The 19248-nt window shown below is 40.8% G+C and overlaps 1 protein-coding gene across 11 annotated transcripts in view; it reads left to right on the forward strand.

Moving 5' to 3' along the window:
• The window catches only part of Ppp6r2 (protein phosphatase 6 regulatory subunit 2), a 92218-nt gene that overhangs the window by 37086 nt on the left and 35884 nt on the right, over positions 1-19248 (forward strand). For 10 of the 11 annotated variants that reach the window (XR_012451064.1, XM_020181275.2, XM_074084759.1 and 7 more), the window contains exons 3-4: positions 10454-10535; positions 14382-14624. Coding sequence is in view for 10 of the 11 variants with exons in the window: in XM_020181275.2 (XP_020036864.2) it covers positions 14398-14624 (227 nt within the window). In the remaining variant the exon portion in view is untranslated. The remainder of the gene's footprint in view (positions 1-10453; positions 10536-14381; positions 14625-19248) is intronic. The other variant, XM_020181268.2, reaches the window with a different exon arrangement.

A 19248-nucleotide genomic window follows, 5' to 3' on the forward strand; every position in this document is an offset into this window, starting at 1 on the left:
TTTTTTTGAGACTGGTTCTTGCTGTGTAGACTAGATTGGCCTCAATCTTGTGATCTTCCTACCTCAACTTCTCACTGCACTTGACTAAAAGATTGACTTTTGAGGGTGTACATATGGTCTGTTATCTTTTGGTTGCTTTCTTGATCCTCTTGTGATTATTTTGAGATACTCTGTGTGTCTCTGGGCAAGTTTCTTGATCTCTCCAAGCCAAAGTTTAATCCATATAAAATGGGAACAGTCATGCATATTTAGTGAGGTATATATTCTATTTCACTTGCAGGAAACGCATTAGATAGAGCATATATACTGTTATAATTTTCACTAGGGTACACATTCTATGTAGAGGATGAAAAAGGTGAAAAGGGAGGAAGGACTTCTACCCGCAGCAGTATTAGATGCTTTTTTTTTTTTTTTTTTTTTTTTTGCGGTTCAGGGGTTTGAACTCAGGGCCTACACATTGAGCCCTCCACCAACCCTTTTGGTGTTTTTTTCCGGAATAGGGTCTAGCAAACTGTTTGCCTGGACTGGCTTTGTACTGCAGTCCTCCTGTCTCTGCATCCTGAGGAGCTAAGATTATAGGCATGAGCCACTGGTACCTGGCTAGATGCTATTAAAAGACTATCCCTTTATAATCTAAGTAGATGCTAGATAAATTACAATAAATATACTCAATCTCTCTATATCTCCTTTTTTTTCTTTTTTCTTTGCTAGGCAGGCACTCTACCACTTGAGCCACTCTGCCAGCCCTTCTCTCTTGTTTTTTGAGACACTCTCACTATGTAGCCAAGGCTGGCCTTGAATTTACTATGTAGCCTATGCCAACCTTAAACTCCTGATCCTCCTGCCTCTTGCCTCTGTCTTTCAAGTGCTGGAATAACAGTGTGTGCCACTATGTTTAGCTAATAAATACTTCTTATAAGCATTTCAGTGTATTAAAATTAAGATAGCACTCCAAAGAGCAAAACGGAAAAAGAAAACTAGGAACAGTGAGCATTATAACAGCTCTCTTTTGCTCATTGGTGAAGAAAACATAAATTTTCTTCAGAGTAATGCATGCTCAATGCAGATCCTCAGGATTTCTGTAGATTAAGTTTATGCAGTCTTGGCCTTATACTCAGAATATACACATGCACACCATTTTTTATGCATATCATTTTGAGGAAGATTTAGCATAATTAGATGTCCCAAGGCCCTCAGATATTGAATAATCTAATATAGCATGTATAATAAATTTGATAAAATGTTTTAAGAAATGCAAAATAGAATAAAAGTAACTAAAAGCGAAGTACTAAAATGAACCAAGTAGAATTTTTAGAAATGAAAAAAAAATGTTGAAAATAAAAACTCAATATGTGAATTAAAACATTAAACACTGCCAGGTGACAGTGACTCACACCTGTAATCCTACCTACTTGAGACACAGAGATTGGTAGGATTCAGGTTCGAAGTCAGCCTGGGCAAATAGTTTCAGACACCCTATCTGGAAACTACCCAGTATGATAAAGGGTTGGTGGAGTAACTCAAGTGGTAGGGCACCTACCTAGCAAGTGTGAGACCCTGAGTTGAAGTCCAATACCACCAAAAAAATTATTAAACACTGATGAAGATAGAATTAGTGAACTGGAATATATATATATCTGAAAAATTACCCCGAGTGCAGCACTGAGAGATGAGGAATAGAAAAAGAGCTTTTTTTTTTTTTCCCCGGTGGCACAGGGGTTTGAACTCAGGATCTCACGCTTGCTAGGTGACACTCTTCCACTTGAGCCACTCCATCAGCTTTTTTTTGGTGTTGCATATTTTTAAGATAGGGTCTCACACAGTTTTCCTGAATTGACCTTGAACCTTGATCCTCCTGATCTCTGCCTCCCGAGTAGCAGGGATTGTAGGCATGAGCCACAATTGCCTGACAATTTCAGTATAGATTTGTGTATTAGATAAATTTTGTAAGAAAAACACATAGTCTTATATTTTTATAATGTTAGGCTTCCTTCTACTCATCTCTCCCTGCCCCCACACCTTATGGAAAACCACTGAAATCACTGGATTTAAAAAAAAAAAATCAAAAGACTGGGGATGTAGCACTTGTTTAGCATGCACAGGGCTCTGGGATTCATTCCCAGCACTGCCAAAAATTAAGAAAATCAAAGAACTGACGTAGCAAGGAACTTCTAGGTCAAAATGTAATAGAAAGTAGAGACTGAGGAAAGTCACTTAAGCACCACAGGATGGACTCTGTCTTTGTTTCAAAGGGCATTTGTTGGTCTGGACAGAGTGAGGCTTTGATTTTCGAGGACTTCTAGGGTGAGAAGAATAGTTAAGATCTCAAAGTAGAGAGACTAGAGGAGGCCTCTCCACTTTGGATGGAGTTTTGGAGTACTGCACCCTTAGGGTTAGGGTGAACTGGAAGTGAATATGCATCACTCCATTTCATGCCCCCGCCTTCCTGTCTTTTGTTTCATGTAGCAGTGGAAAAAAAAGGAAAGAAAAGGAGAACCTGTCTTTGAGAATTGGAGCTATGGATTGGCATTTGTAAGGATTTTTAACCCAGGTTTACATTGCCTAATAGTTCAGAAAAATAAAGCATGAATTTAAGGTGTTTCTGGTTTGGTAATGCCTTTACCAAACCAGAAACAAAATCTCTCTGGAGAAAGTTATCTTTATCGTAAGATACAGAAAGTCTCTACCAATAGTGTTTTAAGGACAAGGATTAGTATACATACAAAAATGACTAAACACATTTTTAGAAACAATGTACCATGAGTTAGAACCAATAGAAACAACCTTTTAAAACTTCATGTAGGGCTAGGGATGTAGCTCAGTGATACAGCACTTGCCTAGCCTGTCCTAAATTCAATCCCAAGCACTACAAACAAAACAAAACAAAAAAGACTTCATATATTAGGACAACTGGGTGTGGTGGCAGAAGGTTGAGGAAGGAGGATCACCTGAGCCTAGGAGATGTTGCTTAGGCAACATAGTGAAATCTTATGTCAGGAAATAAGAAAGAAAAAGGAAGAAAGAGACAGAGGAAGGGAGGGAGGGAGGAAGGAAGAAAAAATAGTTTATGATTTTTTGTTTCTTTTATTTTGTTTTTATAGTGCTAGGGATTGAATGCAGGGACTCACACAGCTTAGACAAGTGTCTGTCACTGATCTACATATCTACCTCCAGTGTATGAGTTTAATAACAAATTATATGCACCAAAGAAAAAAATCAGTGAGCCAGAAGGCAGCTCAGAAAGAATTACATAGAATGAAGCAAAGAGAAAATGATGGAAAAATAGGATTAAGTGGCATGGAGCATAGAGGGAAAATGTTGACTGTATATTTCATTTGTGTCTATAAGGAAAAAAGAGGGAATGGGAAGATTTATTATTAGGAAAGATACAAGCTAGCCGGGCACCAGTGCCTCTCACATGTAATCCTAGCTACTGAAGAGGTAAGAGATCATGAGGATCCTGATTTGAAATGAGTCTGGGAAAATAGTTCACAAGACCTTATCTTGAAGATACTCAAGACAAAAAAGGGCTGGGGGAGTGGGTCAAGTGGTGGAGCACCTGCCTAGCAAGTGTGAGGCCCGGAATTCAAGCCCTAGTACTACAAACAAAAACAAAAAACTGCAAAACACCAAAGAGGGATCTTTTTAAATTTTTAATTTAATTCAATTTTTTTTTTAATGGAACTGGGGTTTGAACTCAGGGCTTCATGCTTGCAAAGCAGGAGCTCTACCACTTGAGCCACATCTCCAGTCCATTTTGCTCTGGCTGTTTAGAGGGTGAGGTCTCCCATACTTTTTGCCCAGGGTGGCCTGAAACCTAGATCCTCCCAATCTCAATTTCTTAAGTAGCTAGGATTATAGGTATGAGCCACTGGTACCTAGCTAATTTAATTTTTGTGTGTGTGTGAGACTGGGATTTGAACTCAGAACTTTCTGCTTGCAAAGCAGGCACTCTAGTGCTTGAGCCACACCTTCAGTTCATTTTGCTATGGTTATTTTGGAGAACTATTTGCCCAGGTGGCCTTGAACCACGGTCCTCCTGATCTCGGCCTCCGAAGCAGCTAGGATTACACGCATGAGCCACTGGTATCCAGCAGGAGAAAAGATTTATTTTGGCTATGGTTTCAGAGTTTTAGTTGATGGTCTGTTGGCCCATAGTTTTCGGGCTGTGGTGAGACAGAACATTATGAGGGAGCACCTGATAGAGCAAAGCTTCTCACTTTATGGCAACAAGGAGACACAGAGAGAGAAAAAGGGGCTAGAGTCATAACTCCCCCTTCAAGGACATGTCCATTAGGCCCTCTCTCATTAAGGTTCTACCCCCATCCCAACAGCATCACAGACTGAGGACTAAGCCTTTGATACATGAGCATTTGGGGGATTTCCAGGATCCAAATCACAACATAGTTTCTAATGTTCAGTAAAATAAGCAGAAGCCATCTTCACTTCATTGTACTGAAAGTAAACAATTACTAACATCTAACTTTATTAGTATTTTTGTTTTTGATTTTTGTGGTATTAGAGGTTGAACCCAAGGCCTTGCACATTCTAGGCAAGAGATCTATTGAGCCTCTTTAGTAGCTAGGATTATGGATGTGAGCCACTAGCGCCTGACTTATTTTAGTTTTTTGAGACAGGATCCTGCTATGTAGCCCAGGCTGGGCTTGAATTTGCAACCTTTCTGCTTCAGTCTCCTAAATGCTGGGATTATAGGCTTGAACCCCTATACCTGGCCTCTAATTTCTTACTTTATATCGGGCAATAATCTTTCAAGAATGAGATTGAGGACGCAGGATAGGAGAATCACTGTTTGAAGCCAGCCTAGATAAAAAGTGAGACCCCTTCTCCATAAACTGGTTAGTGGTCCTAGCTAGGTGGAAGGTTGTAGGTAGCAAGGTCATGGTCTGAGGCTGGCCCCAGGCAAAAATGTGAGACCCTTCCTAAAAATAAATAAATAAATAAAGCAAAAAAAGGTCTGGGGGCATGGCTCAAGTGATAGAGATCACACCTGCCTAGAAAGTACAAGGCCCTGAGTTCAAACCATAGTATTGTCAAAAAAAAAAATGAAATGAATGAAAATGTGGCCAGGTATGGTATTTTTCACCCTGTAATCCAGCAACTTCAGAGGTGGAGATGAGGAGGATTGTGGTTTGAGGACAGTCTGGGCAAAAAGTTATTGAAACCCTATCTCAACCAGTAACTCAGAGTGGTGATATGTGCCTGTCGTCCCAGCTGTGCTGGAAACATAAATAGGAAGATCTAGTCCAGGGCAAAAATGAGAGATTCTATCCCAAGTATGACTAGAGCAAAAGGGCTGGAGACATGACTCAGGGTGGTAGTGTACCTGCCTAGCAAGCGTGAGGCCTGGCAAAGTGCCTTAATAACTAAAGCAAAAGGGTTTGTGGGAGAGCATTTGCCTAGCATGCTCGAGGCTCCAAGTTCAAACCCCAGTATTGCCAAAAATAAATAAAAAATAAAAAAAGTTATTGGGACCCCATCTCAACCAGTAACTCAGCATGGTGATGTGTGCCTCTCATCCCAGCTATACTGGAAACATAAATAGGAAGATCCTAGTTCCAGGGCAAAAATGGGAGATCCTATCCCAAATATAACTAAAGCAAAAAGGCTGGGGGCATGACTCAGGTGGGGGGCTGAGGCAGAAGGATTGATTTTCTTTTTTTGCAGGACTGGGGCTTGGACTCAGAGCCTACACCTTAAGCCACTCCACCAGCCCTTTTCTGTGATGGGCTTTTGCAAGATAGGGTCTCACAAACTATTTGCCCAGGCTGTCTTTGAACTGTGATTCTCCTGATCTCTGCCTCCTGAGTAGCTAGGATTACAGGCATGAGCCACTGGCACCCAGCAGGAGGATTGATTTTGAAGTTAGTTTGATCTATATATCGAGACCTATCTTTAAAAAAAAAAAAAACAAAAACAAGTGGCAGAGTACCAGCTTTGCAAGTGTGAAGCCCTGAGTTCAAACCCCAGTCCCACCAAAAAAAAAAAAAAAAAAGAAGGAAGGAAAGAAGAAAGAAAAAAGAAAAGTGAATGGTCAGGTGCCAGTGGCTCATGCCTATAATCCTTGCCACTCAGGAGGCAGAGATCAGGAGAATCAGGGTTCCAAGCCAGCCTGGGCAAATACAAGAAACTCTATCTTGAAAATACCCAATACAAAAAAAGGGCCAGCAGAGTGGCTCAAGTGGTAGGTGACTGCCTAGCAAGCGTGAGGTCCTGAGTTCAAACTTCAGTACGGAAAAAAAGGAAAACATTAGGACTGGTGCATGGCTCAATTGCAGAGCATGTACATGGCAATTGTGAGGCCCTGGTTTCCATTCCCAACAAAAACAAATTGTTTAGTAATGTCTGTGGGGTGAAATTGAGATGTAGAACATAAAAGTCAAGAAGGAGTGTTTATGAAGCTAAAGCATTCTAGTCTTTGTAATAGCTAAGGTTGGGATTAAATAGATTTTAATGTGTGCAATTTGCAAGTTCTAATGACTCTTTGTAAGAATACAGACAATATACAGCTTCCAAAGTGGTGAAGAAAAAGCAGTGGAACTTCCATTACTTTTGTAAAGAAATGTTTCAAAAAAATTTTTAGCAGCCATGGACTTGATACCATATGGGAATCTCTCCATTAAAAACCAGAAGATGGGGTGCTTGCTTTTTGTCCCAGTCCATCAGAAAAAGAGGAAAAAAAAAAGATAAAGGAATTTGAATGAAAGAAAGTTATAACTTACTGATGGGATCTTGCTAACTTTTGTTCAGGCTTGCCTTGAACTGTACTTCTCCCAATCTCCACCTTCAAGCTAGGATTGCAGCCATGAGCTATGCAGTCGTACCCCCCCTCCCCCCCACACCTCCTTCCTACTACCTCCCTCCCTTTTTTTTTTGGTGGGATCGTGGTTTGAACTCAGGCACCTACTGAGCCACACCTCTAGTCCATTTTGCTTTGTTATTTTGGAGATGGGGGTCTCATGAAGTATTTGCCCATGTTGGCTTCAAACCACAATCCTCCTGATCTCAACCTCACAAGTAGCTAAGATTATAAGCATGAACTACCAGTTCCTGCTTTTTCCCCCTCCTCCCTTTAAAAATGAGGCTTTTTTTTTTTTCTGTTCTTTTCTCCCCATTGGTCTGTGCCCAGAATAGACATTATGGTTGTCTTTGACTGGCTGCACAGATATTCATTTCCTACATGGGCTCACAGTGCTTTTACTTTCAGACCAAGTGGAATTCCTGCATTCATCCACTCTAGGGTATTCTCTGGGGCAGGGCAGCAGATTCTGAGCCCTGTGGAGTCAGTGCTCTTACATGTCTAAACCTACTACCAGCATGATTCTGAACAGGTGGAGGTGGGAAAGAGGAGTACATGGTCAGCTCACCACTCTGAGGCCACTGAGCCTGACCTCAGTGGATGGGTTGACTTTATCTCTGTCTCCTTCTCTTTTTCTCACTGGGATCTTTTTTTTTTTTTTCCTCTCATATACAGGGTCTCATGCATGCTAGGCAAATGCCCAAGGGTCTTTGAGAATAAAATGTGCCAAGAGCTATTCTAGGCCCTTTGTAGAGCTGTGCTGGGTCAGTCTTCACCATAGCTCTACAGCAGACAGCAGGTGAACAACTCGAGGCATAAGAGTGGTCACCTAACTGATCTAGGTCACATAGCAAAGCCAGGACTTTGATCATTGATCTATTTTTGGTGGTATTCAGGGCCTTGAACTTGGTAAGCAAGTGTTCTACCACTCATAAATCTTTAAAAGAAAAAATAAGAACTGATTTGTGGTTGGATAGGTACTAGGTTGTAGTTTAGATTCGAATTACCTCTTAGCAACAGTCCAGACCACAGAATGTTCTGTTTGAAGGACTCCTTCATGGGACTATTACATCATATAGACAATATTTCTGTTTGAAGTCTACCTTCTATTTGATGGTTCTGACACCCCAGAAAAGTAAATATTGAAGCCGAACTTCAGGTTCCTTTTATTTGGCTGCTGAATAAGAGTATTAGCGATGTTGGTTGTACAATGCCCTATAGTCTTAAGGGAATATTGAGGACAGTGATCAGGATGGGAAGGATCCTCTTGCTATGTTGATATTCCACATGTAACTAGGGATGTCCTAAATCCACAAGTAGAGTGGATTAGTTCTAAGGATGCTGTTGGTGGTGGGCATTGGGTCATCTAGAGAAGGAAGAGTAAGGCCTTCCTTATAGGTAAGCATCTCTCTGGAGGGGAGGGTATGATTGCTGGGAAATGAGTAGTGTTTGAAGAAGAAATATATGGTGTTATCTAAGTAAATGCTCTGGAATCAGTTCACACCAGTTCCTTTGACAGTGAAATTAACTGCTGCTAAACCATTGCCATTGGCATGAACCTTTTTTTAAGCTATACTTTGTTTTGAATTCAGGACCTTATGCTTGCTTAGGCAAGAGCTCTGCCACTTGAGCCATATACCCATAGCCCCCATCAGGCCTCAAATTCAAGATCCTTCTGCCTCAACTTCCTAAATACTGGGATTACAGGTGTGAACCAACATACCTGGCTCCAACTTTGTTCTTCCTTTTCAAAATTACTTTAGCTTATTTGAAATTATTTTCATTTCCATATATATTATATATATATATATATATATATATATATAATATATATGTATTTATTTTAGTATCAACTTATCAATTTCTATTTTACGAAGTATCCGGGATTTGGTTAGGATTGCAGTGAATCAGTTTAGGGAAAATTGATGTATTCCTTGTACAACTATTATATGGTAATAAAAAACAAGCAAACAAAAAGAAAATTGATGTATTAATAGTATTGTATTTTCCAATCTGTGAGCATAGTTTATTGCTCCATTTATTTAAATCTTTATTATTTTTTTCAGCAATATTATGTAGTTTTCACTGCATGTCTTGCACATGTTAAATTATCCTGAAGTATTTCATGGTTTTTTTTAAGCACTCGCACCATTTTGTGTTCCCACCAACAAATGTACAAGGCTTCCAGTTTCTCCACATTTTCACCAATACTTGTTGCTGTATGGCTTTTTTTTTTTTTTTTAACCTGGAATTTATGTCTTTGGCCCATTTTGAGCAAACTCTTAATGGTGTAAGAATTCGTTTTGCTGTGGATACCTCGTTTCTCAGCACAGTTTGTTAAAAAGAACACGGAACAATCCTGGAACCCTTCCAAACAATCACTTGACCATCTTTGTGTGGTCTTCTTTCTTGATTCCCAGTTCTATACCATTGGTTTATGTTTATCCTTGTACTAGTAACACACTGTGTTGATGACTGTAGCTTTGTACTAAGTTTTCAACAACTTAGTACAAAAGTAGTAAGTATAAATCCTCCAGCTTTGCTTTTACAAGGTTGTTTGTCTATTCTGTGTCCCTTGCTTTCCCATATGAATTTTAGGAACAGCTTGTCAGCTCACACATAGGATTTTAAAAAACTGCTTAGATACTAGTTTCAATATTTTATTGTTTTTGGAGAAAACAATCTATAAGACATTGGTCTTTTGGACCTGTTGAGGCATCCTTTATTAACTTAATGTGTGTTTTATATTTATAAATGTTTACATGTGGTATTAAAGTTTTTGGTATTCTCTGTTTTTAGGTATTCTTTCTCTTTAACAGCTTGAGCTTGTTAATAATAATTTCATTTTTAACATTAAAGCTGTAAGAAATAACACAGAGACATCCCTTGTACTCTTTGCTCAGTTTCCCCTAGCAGAAACATTCTGCAGAGCTACAGTAGAATATTACAACCAGAAATTGGCACTGGTATAATCCACCAATTATTTAGACTTCCCCAGTTTTGTATCTCTGTGGGTGTGTATGCTTAGTGCTGCATGATTTGTCATCTGTGTGGGTTCATCATGGTCAGGATACTGAATAGTTCCAAAGCTGGGAAGATAACTCATGTCACCTTTTATAACTACACTTGCTTCCCTGTTGCCACCCACCCTCCTCCTGATCCCCAATCACTGGCAACCAATAATTTGTCCTCCATTTCTAAAATTTTATCATTTCAAAATAGTATAAATGAGCTGGACATAGTGGTACACACCTGTTAACCAGCTACTCAGGAGGCTGAGGTAAGAGGATTGCCTGAGCCCAGAAGTTCAAGACCAGCCTGGGTAACATAGTAAGACCATGTCTCCTTAAAAAGAGGGTAAAAAAAAGTTATGAACACAATCACCTTTTGAAACTGGTTTACTTTGCTCAGTGATAGTTCCCTAGAAAATCATCCAGTTGAATGCATCAGTAGTTCCTTTTTATTACTGAGTAGTTTTTCTTGATGTGTGTGTGTGTGTGTGTGTGTACCACAGTTTGTGTCAGTGTTCACATGTTGAAATGTATTTGGGCTGATTACAAATTTTGACTGTTAAAAATAAAGCTACTGTGAACATTTGTGTACAGATTGTGTAAACTTAAAGTTTTGTTTCTCTAGGATCAATGCCCAGGACCAAGGCAATTTTTATTTATGGGTTTCTGTCTATTGCTGCTTTATAGAGGTTGCAGAATCCTATAAGGTGCGTATATGTTTATGACGGTTAGATCTTTTTTCTCTAGTATCTGTCGTTGCCTCTCATTGTTATTTTTTGTCTTAAATTTAGTTTGTCAAATACAAAGATTGTATCTTACCTTTCTTTTGGTTCATGTTTGCCTGGTATATGTTTTTCAGTTGTTATATTTTTACCTCTTTCAGGTTTTTGTTTTGTTTTTGAAACAGGCTCTTGCTTTGTTGCCTAGCCTAGCCTGAAACTCCCTATGTAGCTCAGGCTGACCTTGAACTTGATATCTTCTTGCCTCAGCCTCCTGAATGTTGGGATTACAGGTGTGAACTGCCTTGCTGGGCTTCAGGGTTTTTGATTGGTTGGGTTTTTTGATGGTACTGAGGTTTGAACTCAGGGCCTCACATGTTCTACCACATGAGACATACATACCTCCAGCTCAGGGCTTCTGTTTTTTTAAAGTACATCTTTCGTAGTAAACATATTGTTGGATTTTTAAATCTAATCTGAGAAACTTTTTCAATGATTAGTTCATCTCATATGCAGTTGTTGACATTATTATATTAGTGCTAATTTCTGTCATTTTATCTCATATATTCTACTTACTAATACTTTTTGTTTTTATTTCTACTTTCCTATTTTCCATTGGCTAGATTATGGTAGGTGTTTTGTTTTACTGCTTTTGTTTGCTTTATTGCTACTTTAAAAGTGATGTATACATTCTGTTTAAGTTTTCATAGTGACCTCCCTAAGCGTAACACCTTTTGTTAAGGGTATTTCTCCTAACTTTTTAAGCTTAACAATGTATCTGCTGTCTTCCTGATAAGACAGCTGTCTCTTTTCAGTGTTATATCAATAGGTAGAGAAATGTCTCTTAGGCATAATTCTGGCCAGATGAATGGCTGTGTTCAAAACATACTTGGTTGGTAGTGAGAATAATAAAATGCCTAATGACATACCACAGAATTTTTACCTAGTTCTATTTTATTAAAAGTTGTTTTTTTGTTTGTTTATTTTACTTGTGATTCTGGGGGTTGAACTCAGAACCTTGCATTTGCTAGGCAGGTACTCTACCACTTGAGCCACACTCTCAGTCCATTTTTACTTTAGTTATTCTTCAAGTAAGGTTTCATGTTTTTGCCAAGGGCTGGCCTTGAACCTTGATCTTCCTGATCTCTGCTTCCTGTCATTGCCTCTCATTGTTATTTTTTGACTTAAATTTAGTTGAGATTGCAGGTATGAGCCACTGTACCGGGCCTGTTTTTATTTTTTTAAATTCACTCTATCAATTTCTGTCTTTAATTGAAATGATTAATCCATTTGTATTTTAGTGCACTTAGTGAAATGACTGAGTTTATGCCTGGTGTCTTACTGTTTCTGTTTGTTTACTTATTTGTTTTTGGTAGTACTGGGGCTTGAACTCTGAGCCACTCCTCCAGCCCAATTTTTGTGAAGGGTTTTTCAAGATAGGTTCTTGAATTATTTGCCCAGGCTGGCTTTGAACCATCATCCTCCTGATCTGCCTCCTGAGTGGCTAGGATTATAGGCGTGAGCTACCAGTGCCCAGCTGTTCCTTCTGTTTTTGTTTATTTCTTTCTCTCTCGCTGTGTAAATGTGTGTATTTAATTAATCTGGCCCTTTTAAAGGATCATTCTAGAAAAGCGTGTCCCATTTGGTCATTGTAATCTTATGATTCACCTAGCCATCCATCAGGACTGCACAGAAATCACCTTTAGCAAGTTTTTGGTTTTTGGAGCTTGGGGGAAACAACAAGGCAGCATTGCCCTATTTACTTGATTGTATGCTATCCAAGCATTTGAGTCATTGTGCTGGGTATTAGGAAAAAGGAGCATCCAACCTGTGTGTGGAAACAGCCATTGTCTCCTGAAAGTACTTTCAGAGTCATTATTGCCAGTCCTCCAGATTTTGTTGCAACCACCCATAAATATCTATCCACATACCTCACAAGAGGAATAAGGGAGGTCTTAGGATCCAGAAGGAAATTGAATGTAATCTTAGTATAAATACAGAGTTCCTTGTTGTGCAAATCAAAGCAGCTCCACTTTGGGCTCTTGTCTGACTATGGGAGCAGTTCCCACCTCAGCAGTGTATGCAGGTGTGGTCGAAGTGTTCATTAGCTCAGTCTGGTGGGGAGAGCATGTTCAGAAGGATACAAATGGGAAAGTGCAGTCTGTATAGAAAGAAAAATGAGTGTCTGTGTAGTGAGACTGGGTTACAGAAAACTGCAGAAGTGTCCCCAAGGATCTGGGGCATGTTATAGAAGACGTCGAGATCAGAGACTGTAGGGGTGAGACTGAATCCAGAGGCTCCTATGTCAGGACCTCTTGGGCAGCACAGGCTTCACAAACATACAAAATTTTTTTTTTCAGGGTACTGAGTGTTGAAGTCAGGGTCTTGTGCTTGCTTGGCAGGTACTTTACCACTTGAGCCCCCAGCTTTTTTCTTTTGGTGTACTTAGTTTTTCAGATGGGGCCTTATGTTTTTTCCCAGGGCCAGCCTCGGACTGCATTCCTCCTATTTATGCCTCCCACATAGCTGGGATCACAGGCACACACCACCCAGCCCAGTTTATTAATTGAGATAGGGTCTTGCTTTAACTTTTTGCCCAGGTTATCCTCAAACCAAGATCCTTCCAATATCTGCCTTCTGAGTAGGTGGGACTACAGGTGTGAGCCACCATGCCTAGCCAGTCAGTCTTTCATTTTTATAAGTAAAAATACAAGGTAAGATAAATCCTGCCTGCTATTGCTATACCTTTATAAATAACCTTATAACATTGGAAAGATTAATAATTTGAAGATAAATTTTTAGCTTTGTTAAACATGCAGGCTTCATGGTTTCTTTTTTCTTCTTCTTTTTTTTTTTTTTTTTTTGTGGAACTGGGGTTTGAACTCAGGGCCTACACCTTGAGCTACTCTACCAGCCCTTTCTTGTGATGGGTTTTTTAAGATAGGGTCTTGCGGACTATTTGCCTGGGCTGACTTTGAGTCATGATCCTCCTGATCTCTGCCTCCTGGGTTGCTAGGATTATAGGCGTGAGTCACCAGTGCCTGGCTCATGTTTTCTTTTTGTATTAGAACAGTAAAACCTGTTGCTAACCTGTCCGGGCCTACAAACTGACAGTGAGCCTCACTGGGATGGATACACTTGTCCAATCCAAGCAAGAGCCAGGAAGAAGGTTGAGGAGACAAGAAGGGCTAGATCAGTGGTGATCCTCAGGTTGCTGTGACAAGAGCTCATGTTGGTATACATATGAGGAAGTTGGTGGGTTCCTGGGTTACTTTGGGTGTTACTCAATATGATAGGGACAGTGAACAGAGAGGCTAGGTGGTGGGTGGCAACAAAAGAGGGCAGGGTCAACCAAAATGAGCTATCTTGAGTTTGACTTGCTGAAGTTGGGCTCTGAGAGACTTCCAGGGGGGCATGTCCAATGTTCATTCAGGAGATAGGTTTGTGTTTTGAATGGAAAACTTTTTCAGAATGGAGGGTTATCTCTGGTGCTGACAATTGAGAGCCATCAGAACATGTGGGTTTCATGGAGCCAAGGAGCAAGAGAGAACATCCAGGGGCATGTTGAGGAGAACTATGTGTGGGACTAGTGGTGAAGGGAGGACAATAAGAAGGTGCATTGGCCAGGGGAAACCTGGAGAAGCAGGTCCTGGAGTTGGGGGATGAGCCTGACCTGCAGAAGTCTGATAAGAACATTACTGAAGAGAGCCCTTTCCCCATCCTGAGGGATTGTGTATGTTCATGATGGGGATGAGCTTTTTGGACTTTGGTGTAGCATGAAGTCAGATCTGCAGAGTGGGAAGGCGTGAGTGACACTTTCGTCCTTGCTTGCAGCTCTGTGGCCATCACCATGTTCTGGAAGTTTGACTTGAACACCACATCCCATGTCGACAAACTGCTGGACAAGGAGCATGTGACACTGCAGGAGTTAATGGATGAAGATGACATCCTGCAGGAGTGTAAGGCTCAGAACCAGAAGCTGCTGGACTTCCTGTGCAGACAGCAGTGTATGGAGGAGCTGGTGAACCTCATCACACAGGACCCGCCCCTGGACATGGAAGAGAAGGTCCGCTTCAAGTATGTACTGAGGATGTGATGGGGCTAGCACTGGGCAGTGTTCAGGGAGGCCTCAGGTAGTGTCTGAGGATTGTCAGAGCCAGGGCTTTCTCATGGTGATTCAGACTTTAAATGCTTAACTCACCTGAAAAGTGAGGAGGCCACTGTGGAGTTTGGTATTTGTGAGGTTGAAGAGTTTGAAATCAGGCTGGGACATGGCTCAAGTAGTAGAACATCTGTCTATCAACTTTGGGGACCTTAGTTCAAATCACTGTAACACACACACACAGACCACACACCACACAAGAGTTTGAAATATCTTAAGTATGTGTTTTCTCATTCTGTGAGTTATAAGTGAGTTCATATTAAGTTGATATGGGTTGGAACATTTTGAGTAAAAAGATTGATTCCATAATAGAGATACATGAGATAATAGTGTAAAACTGCACAATCAGCAGAGCAGAGCATCAGGCCTGGCAGAAGGGCTGTAGAAGTGATATATATAGTATTTGACTCCTGAGCCCCAAGAAATGCTTCACCTTGGGATGTTCAACTTGGAGGAAGTATGTCATTATCATTAGAGATATTGACTCTTCTCAAAGTTTTTCCTAAAATGTTCCATTTAGCATTTGGCTAAGATGTTAGGAGATGACAGAAAGAGCTTTCTGAAAGAGTAAGGGCAGTGTGTAAACTGGGAAGACACTTTAGGTGGTAGAAAAAGCAGAGCAGGCCTATTCTGCAAGCTCTGAGGTCACAGCTCTGTGAAGAAGCCACATGGCCTGCAGTGTCTCCAAGAAGAGCTGGGGACAAGTGACACAGTAGGTATCAGGTCTAGGTGCTTACAAAGAAGCATAAAATACACCTATGTGGTGGTGAGTCATAGAACAGAGTCAGCAAAGTAGCCAAAGTATGGATTTTTTTTTTTTTTTTTTTGAGACAGGGACTTTCTATGTAGCCCAGGCTGGGCTCGAACTCATAATCCTACTGCCTTAGCCTCCTGAATGTTGGGATTACTGGTGTGCACCATTCCTGGTAGGTTTTACTTTTTTTTTTTGGCGGCACTGGGGTTTTAACTCAGGGCTTCATACTTGCTAGGCAGGTGCTCTTACCACTTGAGCTATTCTACCAGCCCTATATTTAAATGGTTGAAAAAAATCAGAGGAAGAATGCTTTGTTACACATGTTCACGACATGAAATTTGCTTTTTTTTTTTTTTTGCCATAGTGGAGTTTGAACTCAAAACCTCTTACTTGCTAGGCAGGTGCTCTACCAAAAAAGGGCCAGCCTTTTTTTGCTTTAGTAGTTCTTCAGGTTAGGACTTGTGATTTTGCCTGAGGCTAGCCTCAAACTGTGATCCTCCTGATCTCCACCTCCCATGTAGCTGGAATTACAGATGTGAGCCACTGCACCTAGCCAGAAATGTACATTTTTGGTGTCCACCAATAGAGTTTTACTGGGCATGCCATATTCATCTATATACAATGCAGAGTCCAGTTATAAAAGAGATCAACAAAAATATTTCATTGCAAGTCTTTGTTGACTTTGTCCTTTGGAGGAAAACAGGGCAGGCCCGGATGATAGGGCAGTACTTCATCTAGGATAGTCAGCCAAGTTGTCTCTGACAAAGGAGCCTCACAATGGGGGCAAAGTTCTAAGAAGAGCAGGAGCTTGCTTGTGGAGGAGCCAAGGGCTTCGGGATAGGATGACTAGAGCTAGAGGCTGCTGTGGTTTCAACATCGCTATTCACAAACCCCCATCCTTCTCATTCCCGTATATCTCCCAGTCTGGTGACAAGTTAGAACAAGGTGACAGGTATGAGAAGAGTACAGCTGGGAATCTTCTAGGTCACAAGGAGTCTCAGGACAGTGTCAATAAGTTGAGAGGATTGCAGTCAGACAAGTTTGAGAGAAATTAGTAATGGATGAGTACAAAGCTAACGGAAACAAAACAATGAGACTTATGACCCTCAGGGAACCTGATGCAAGTACGCAGGTATAACTAAAGTAGACACATCATCTCAGTTGTGAGCAGCACTTACATATTCATAACAAGGTCAACATCAGATGTCTTTTTTTATTCACTTATTGTGCTAGGTACTTCATGGACCCATTCAATCTGTATATTCATGTCAGGGAAATTTCTTTTTTTATTTCTTTTCCTGTCCTGTTTTCCCTCTGCTCTTTCTTTCTGGGACATCTAATTGGGTGTTAGATCATCTGAATTAATACTTTCTCTTCTTTTTTTTTTTTTTCCTTATGGTGCTAGGGATTGAACCCAGGGCCTTGCATAAGCTAGGCAAATGCTGTGCCACTGAGCTACAACCTAGCCCTTCTCTTCTTATTTTTGTTCTTGCTGTTTTCATCTTTTTGGTTACATCTGAGAAATTTAACCTTTTTTTGATACTGGGTATTGAATACAGGGCCTTCTGCATGCTAGGAAAACACTAAAAACTGAGCTACCTCCCCAACCCTGAGAAATTCAACTTTTATGTTCCCATTATTTTACTAATGTTTGAAATTTCTACCACCTTATTTTTAACTTTTTTTTTTGAGACAGCTTTATGCTATGTAAGCCAAGGCTAACTCAAATTTGAGATCCTCCTACCTCAGCCTCCCAAGTGTTAGGATTCTAGGTATGCACCTCCACACCTGGCTCCAGCCATATTTTAAATTTTCTCTTTCTTATCCTCAGACTTTTTTAAGATGGGGGTCTAGCTATATTGCCTAGCCTGGTCTTGAACTCCTGGTCTCAGCCTCCCATGTGCTGGGTCTATTGACCCATATACAGCTCTCAGATGTTTTAATAAAAGCCTGGTTCTTATTTCTGTATGCATTTCGTGTATCATGTTGCCTTTGAGACTATTACAACTTTTTTTAAGTTTTCTTCTGGTCTCTGTGCTCACTCTTGTCTTTTGTCTGTCAGCAATGTACCCTTTCAAGAGTGAGGCCCAGGGAAGAGCATGGGGCACCCTTGTACTCCTAGCTACTCATGAGGCAATGATCAGGAGGATTGTGGTTTGAGGCCAGCCTGGGCAAATAGTGAGACCCAATCTCTACAAATAAGTTGGGCATGGTGGTTCATTCCTGCAATCCAAAACGCAAGAGGATCACGAGGCTGGCCTCAGGTGAAAACATGAAAGTCTACCTAAAAAAAAAACTAACAGAAAAAAAGCTGGGGCCAAGTACTGGAAGCTTCTAGCTACTCAGGAGGCAGAGATCAGGAGGATTGTGGTTTGAAGTCAGCCCATGCAAATAGTTCACAAAACCCTATCTTGAAAATATCCAACGCAAAAAAGGGCTGGCAGAGTGGCTCAAGTGGTAGAGTGTCTGCCTAACAAGCATGAAGCTGTGAGATCAAACCCCAGTACCATCAAAAAAAAGGACTGAGGCCCTGTTGTGGTACACATCCGTAATCCTATGCTTGGGAGGCTGAGGTAGGAAGATCACTTACACTGAGGAGTTTAAGACCAGCCTTGTGAGACAGTGAAACCCTATCTAAAGAAAAAAAAAAAAGGCCCTAAATCCTGCACAGAGTTTGGGATCTGACTGGGGTTTGCTCATTGCAAGCTTCACCACAGGTGATTGTTCCCTGGCTGTTTGGTTAGATAACAGCTAGTTCACTTTTCTCTATGTCCCAGCATTTCCTTCAGAGAAGAATCCTTCTACCTTTTACCTATGGGGCGTAGACCTATTAGCATCCTGGGAGCTGACTCAAGAAGAGAATCTAACTGGGTAGCTGGGTGTAGTGGCTCCTGTTTGTAATCCCAACTACTCAGGAGACATAAGTAGGAGGATCACAGCCCAGCCAGTCCAGCCAAAAAAATGTAAGACCCTACCTAAAAAATAGTCCTATCATTCTTTTTTCTTCTTTTTTTTTTTTTTTGGCAGCACTAGGGTTTGAACTCAGAGCTCCATGGTTGCTCGGCAGGCGCTCTACCACTTGGGCCAGGTAGACCCCAACCTACCAGAAAAATAATTAAAACAAAAAGGCTGGGGGCATGGCTCAAGTGGTAGAGTGCTTGGCAAACACGAGACTCTGATTTCAAACCCCAGTACCACTAAAAAGAAAAAGAAGAAGAGGGGCTGGAGGCACCCAATGTTGTTTTTACCAAGTCCCCTATTTCTGGCTAGCATCTAATCACCCTTCTACTCTGTCTTGTGTCCCTGAATCAGGAGCAGATCTGGTCCAGTTTTTCCAGCAATGATTTTATATCCTGCTCTGTGGTAGTTTCCAGCCTACCCTGCCCTTACCAGTCACTGTCTTAGTGGACAAGACTCTCTAGAATTGTGAGGCTTAAACCTTCACTTCTAGTTAGTATCACCTTCTGTGGTGGTGTACCTGATGTTCTGTTTTCCCTGGACTTGGCCAGCTACTCTGTATCTTCCAGGCCTAGTCTAGCATAATTTCTTACGTGTGTTTGGGTGTGTGTATTTGGGTATTGAACCCAAGGCCTCCTGCTTGGAAGGCAAGTGCTCTACCATTGTACTATATTCAGTTCCTTTTCTTGTCTTTTCTTTGCATTACTTGAGTAAGAGTTCGAGAGGGAGTATCAACAAGCCTGTGTGCTTCATCTGCCATGTTTAATTAGAATTTCTAGTCCTTGTATAAATTTTTTAAACTACCATAGCAGTGCCTGTTTGCAATT

Source organism: Castor canadensis, chromosome 8 (assembly GCF_047511655.1).
Source record: "Castor canadensis chromosome 8, mCasCan1.hap1v2, whole genome shotgun sequence".
NCBI lineage: Eukaryota > Metazoa > Chordata > Mammalia > Rodentia > Castoridae > Castor > Castor canadensis.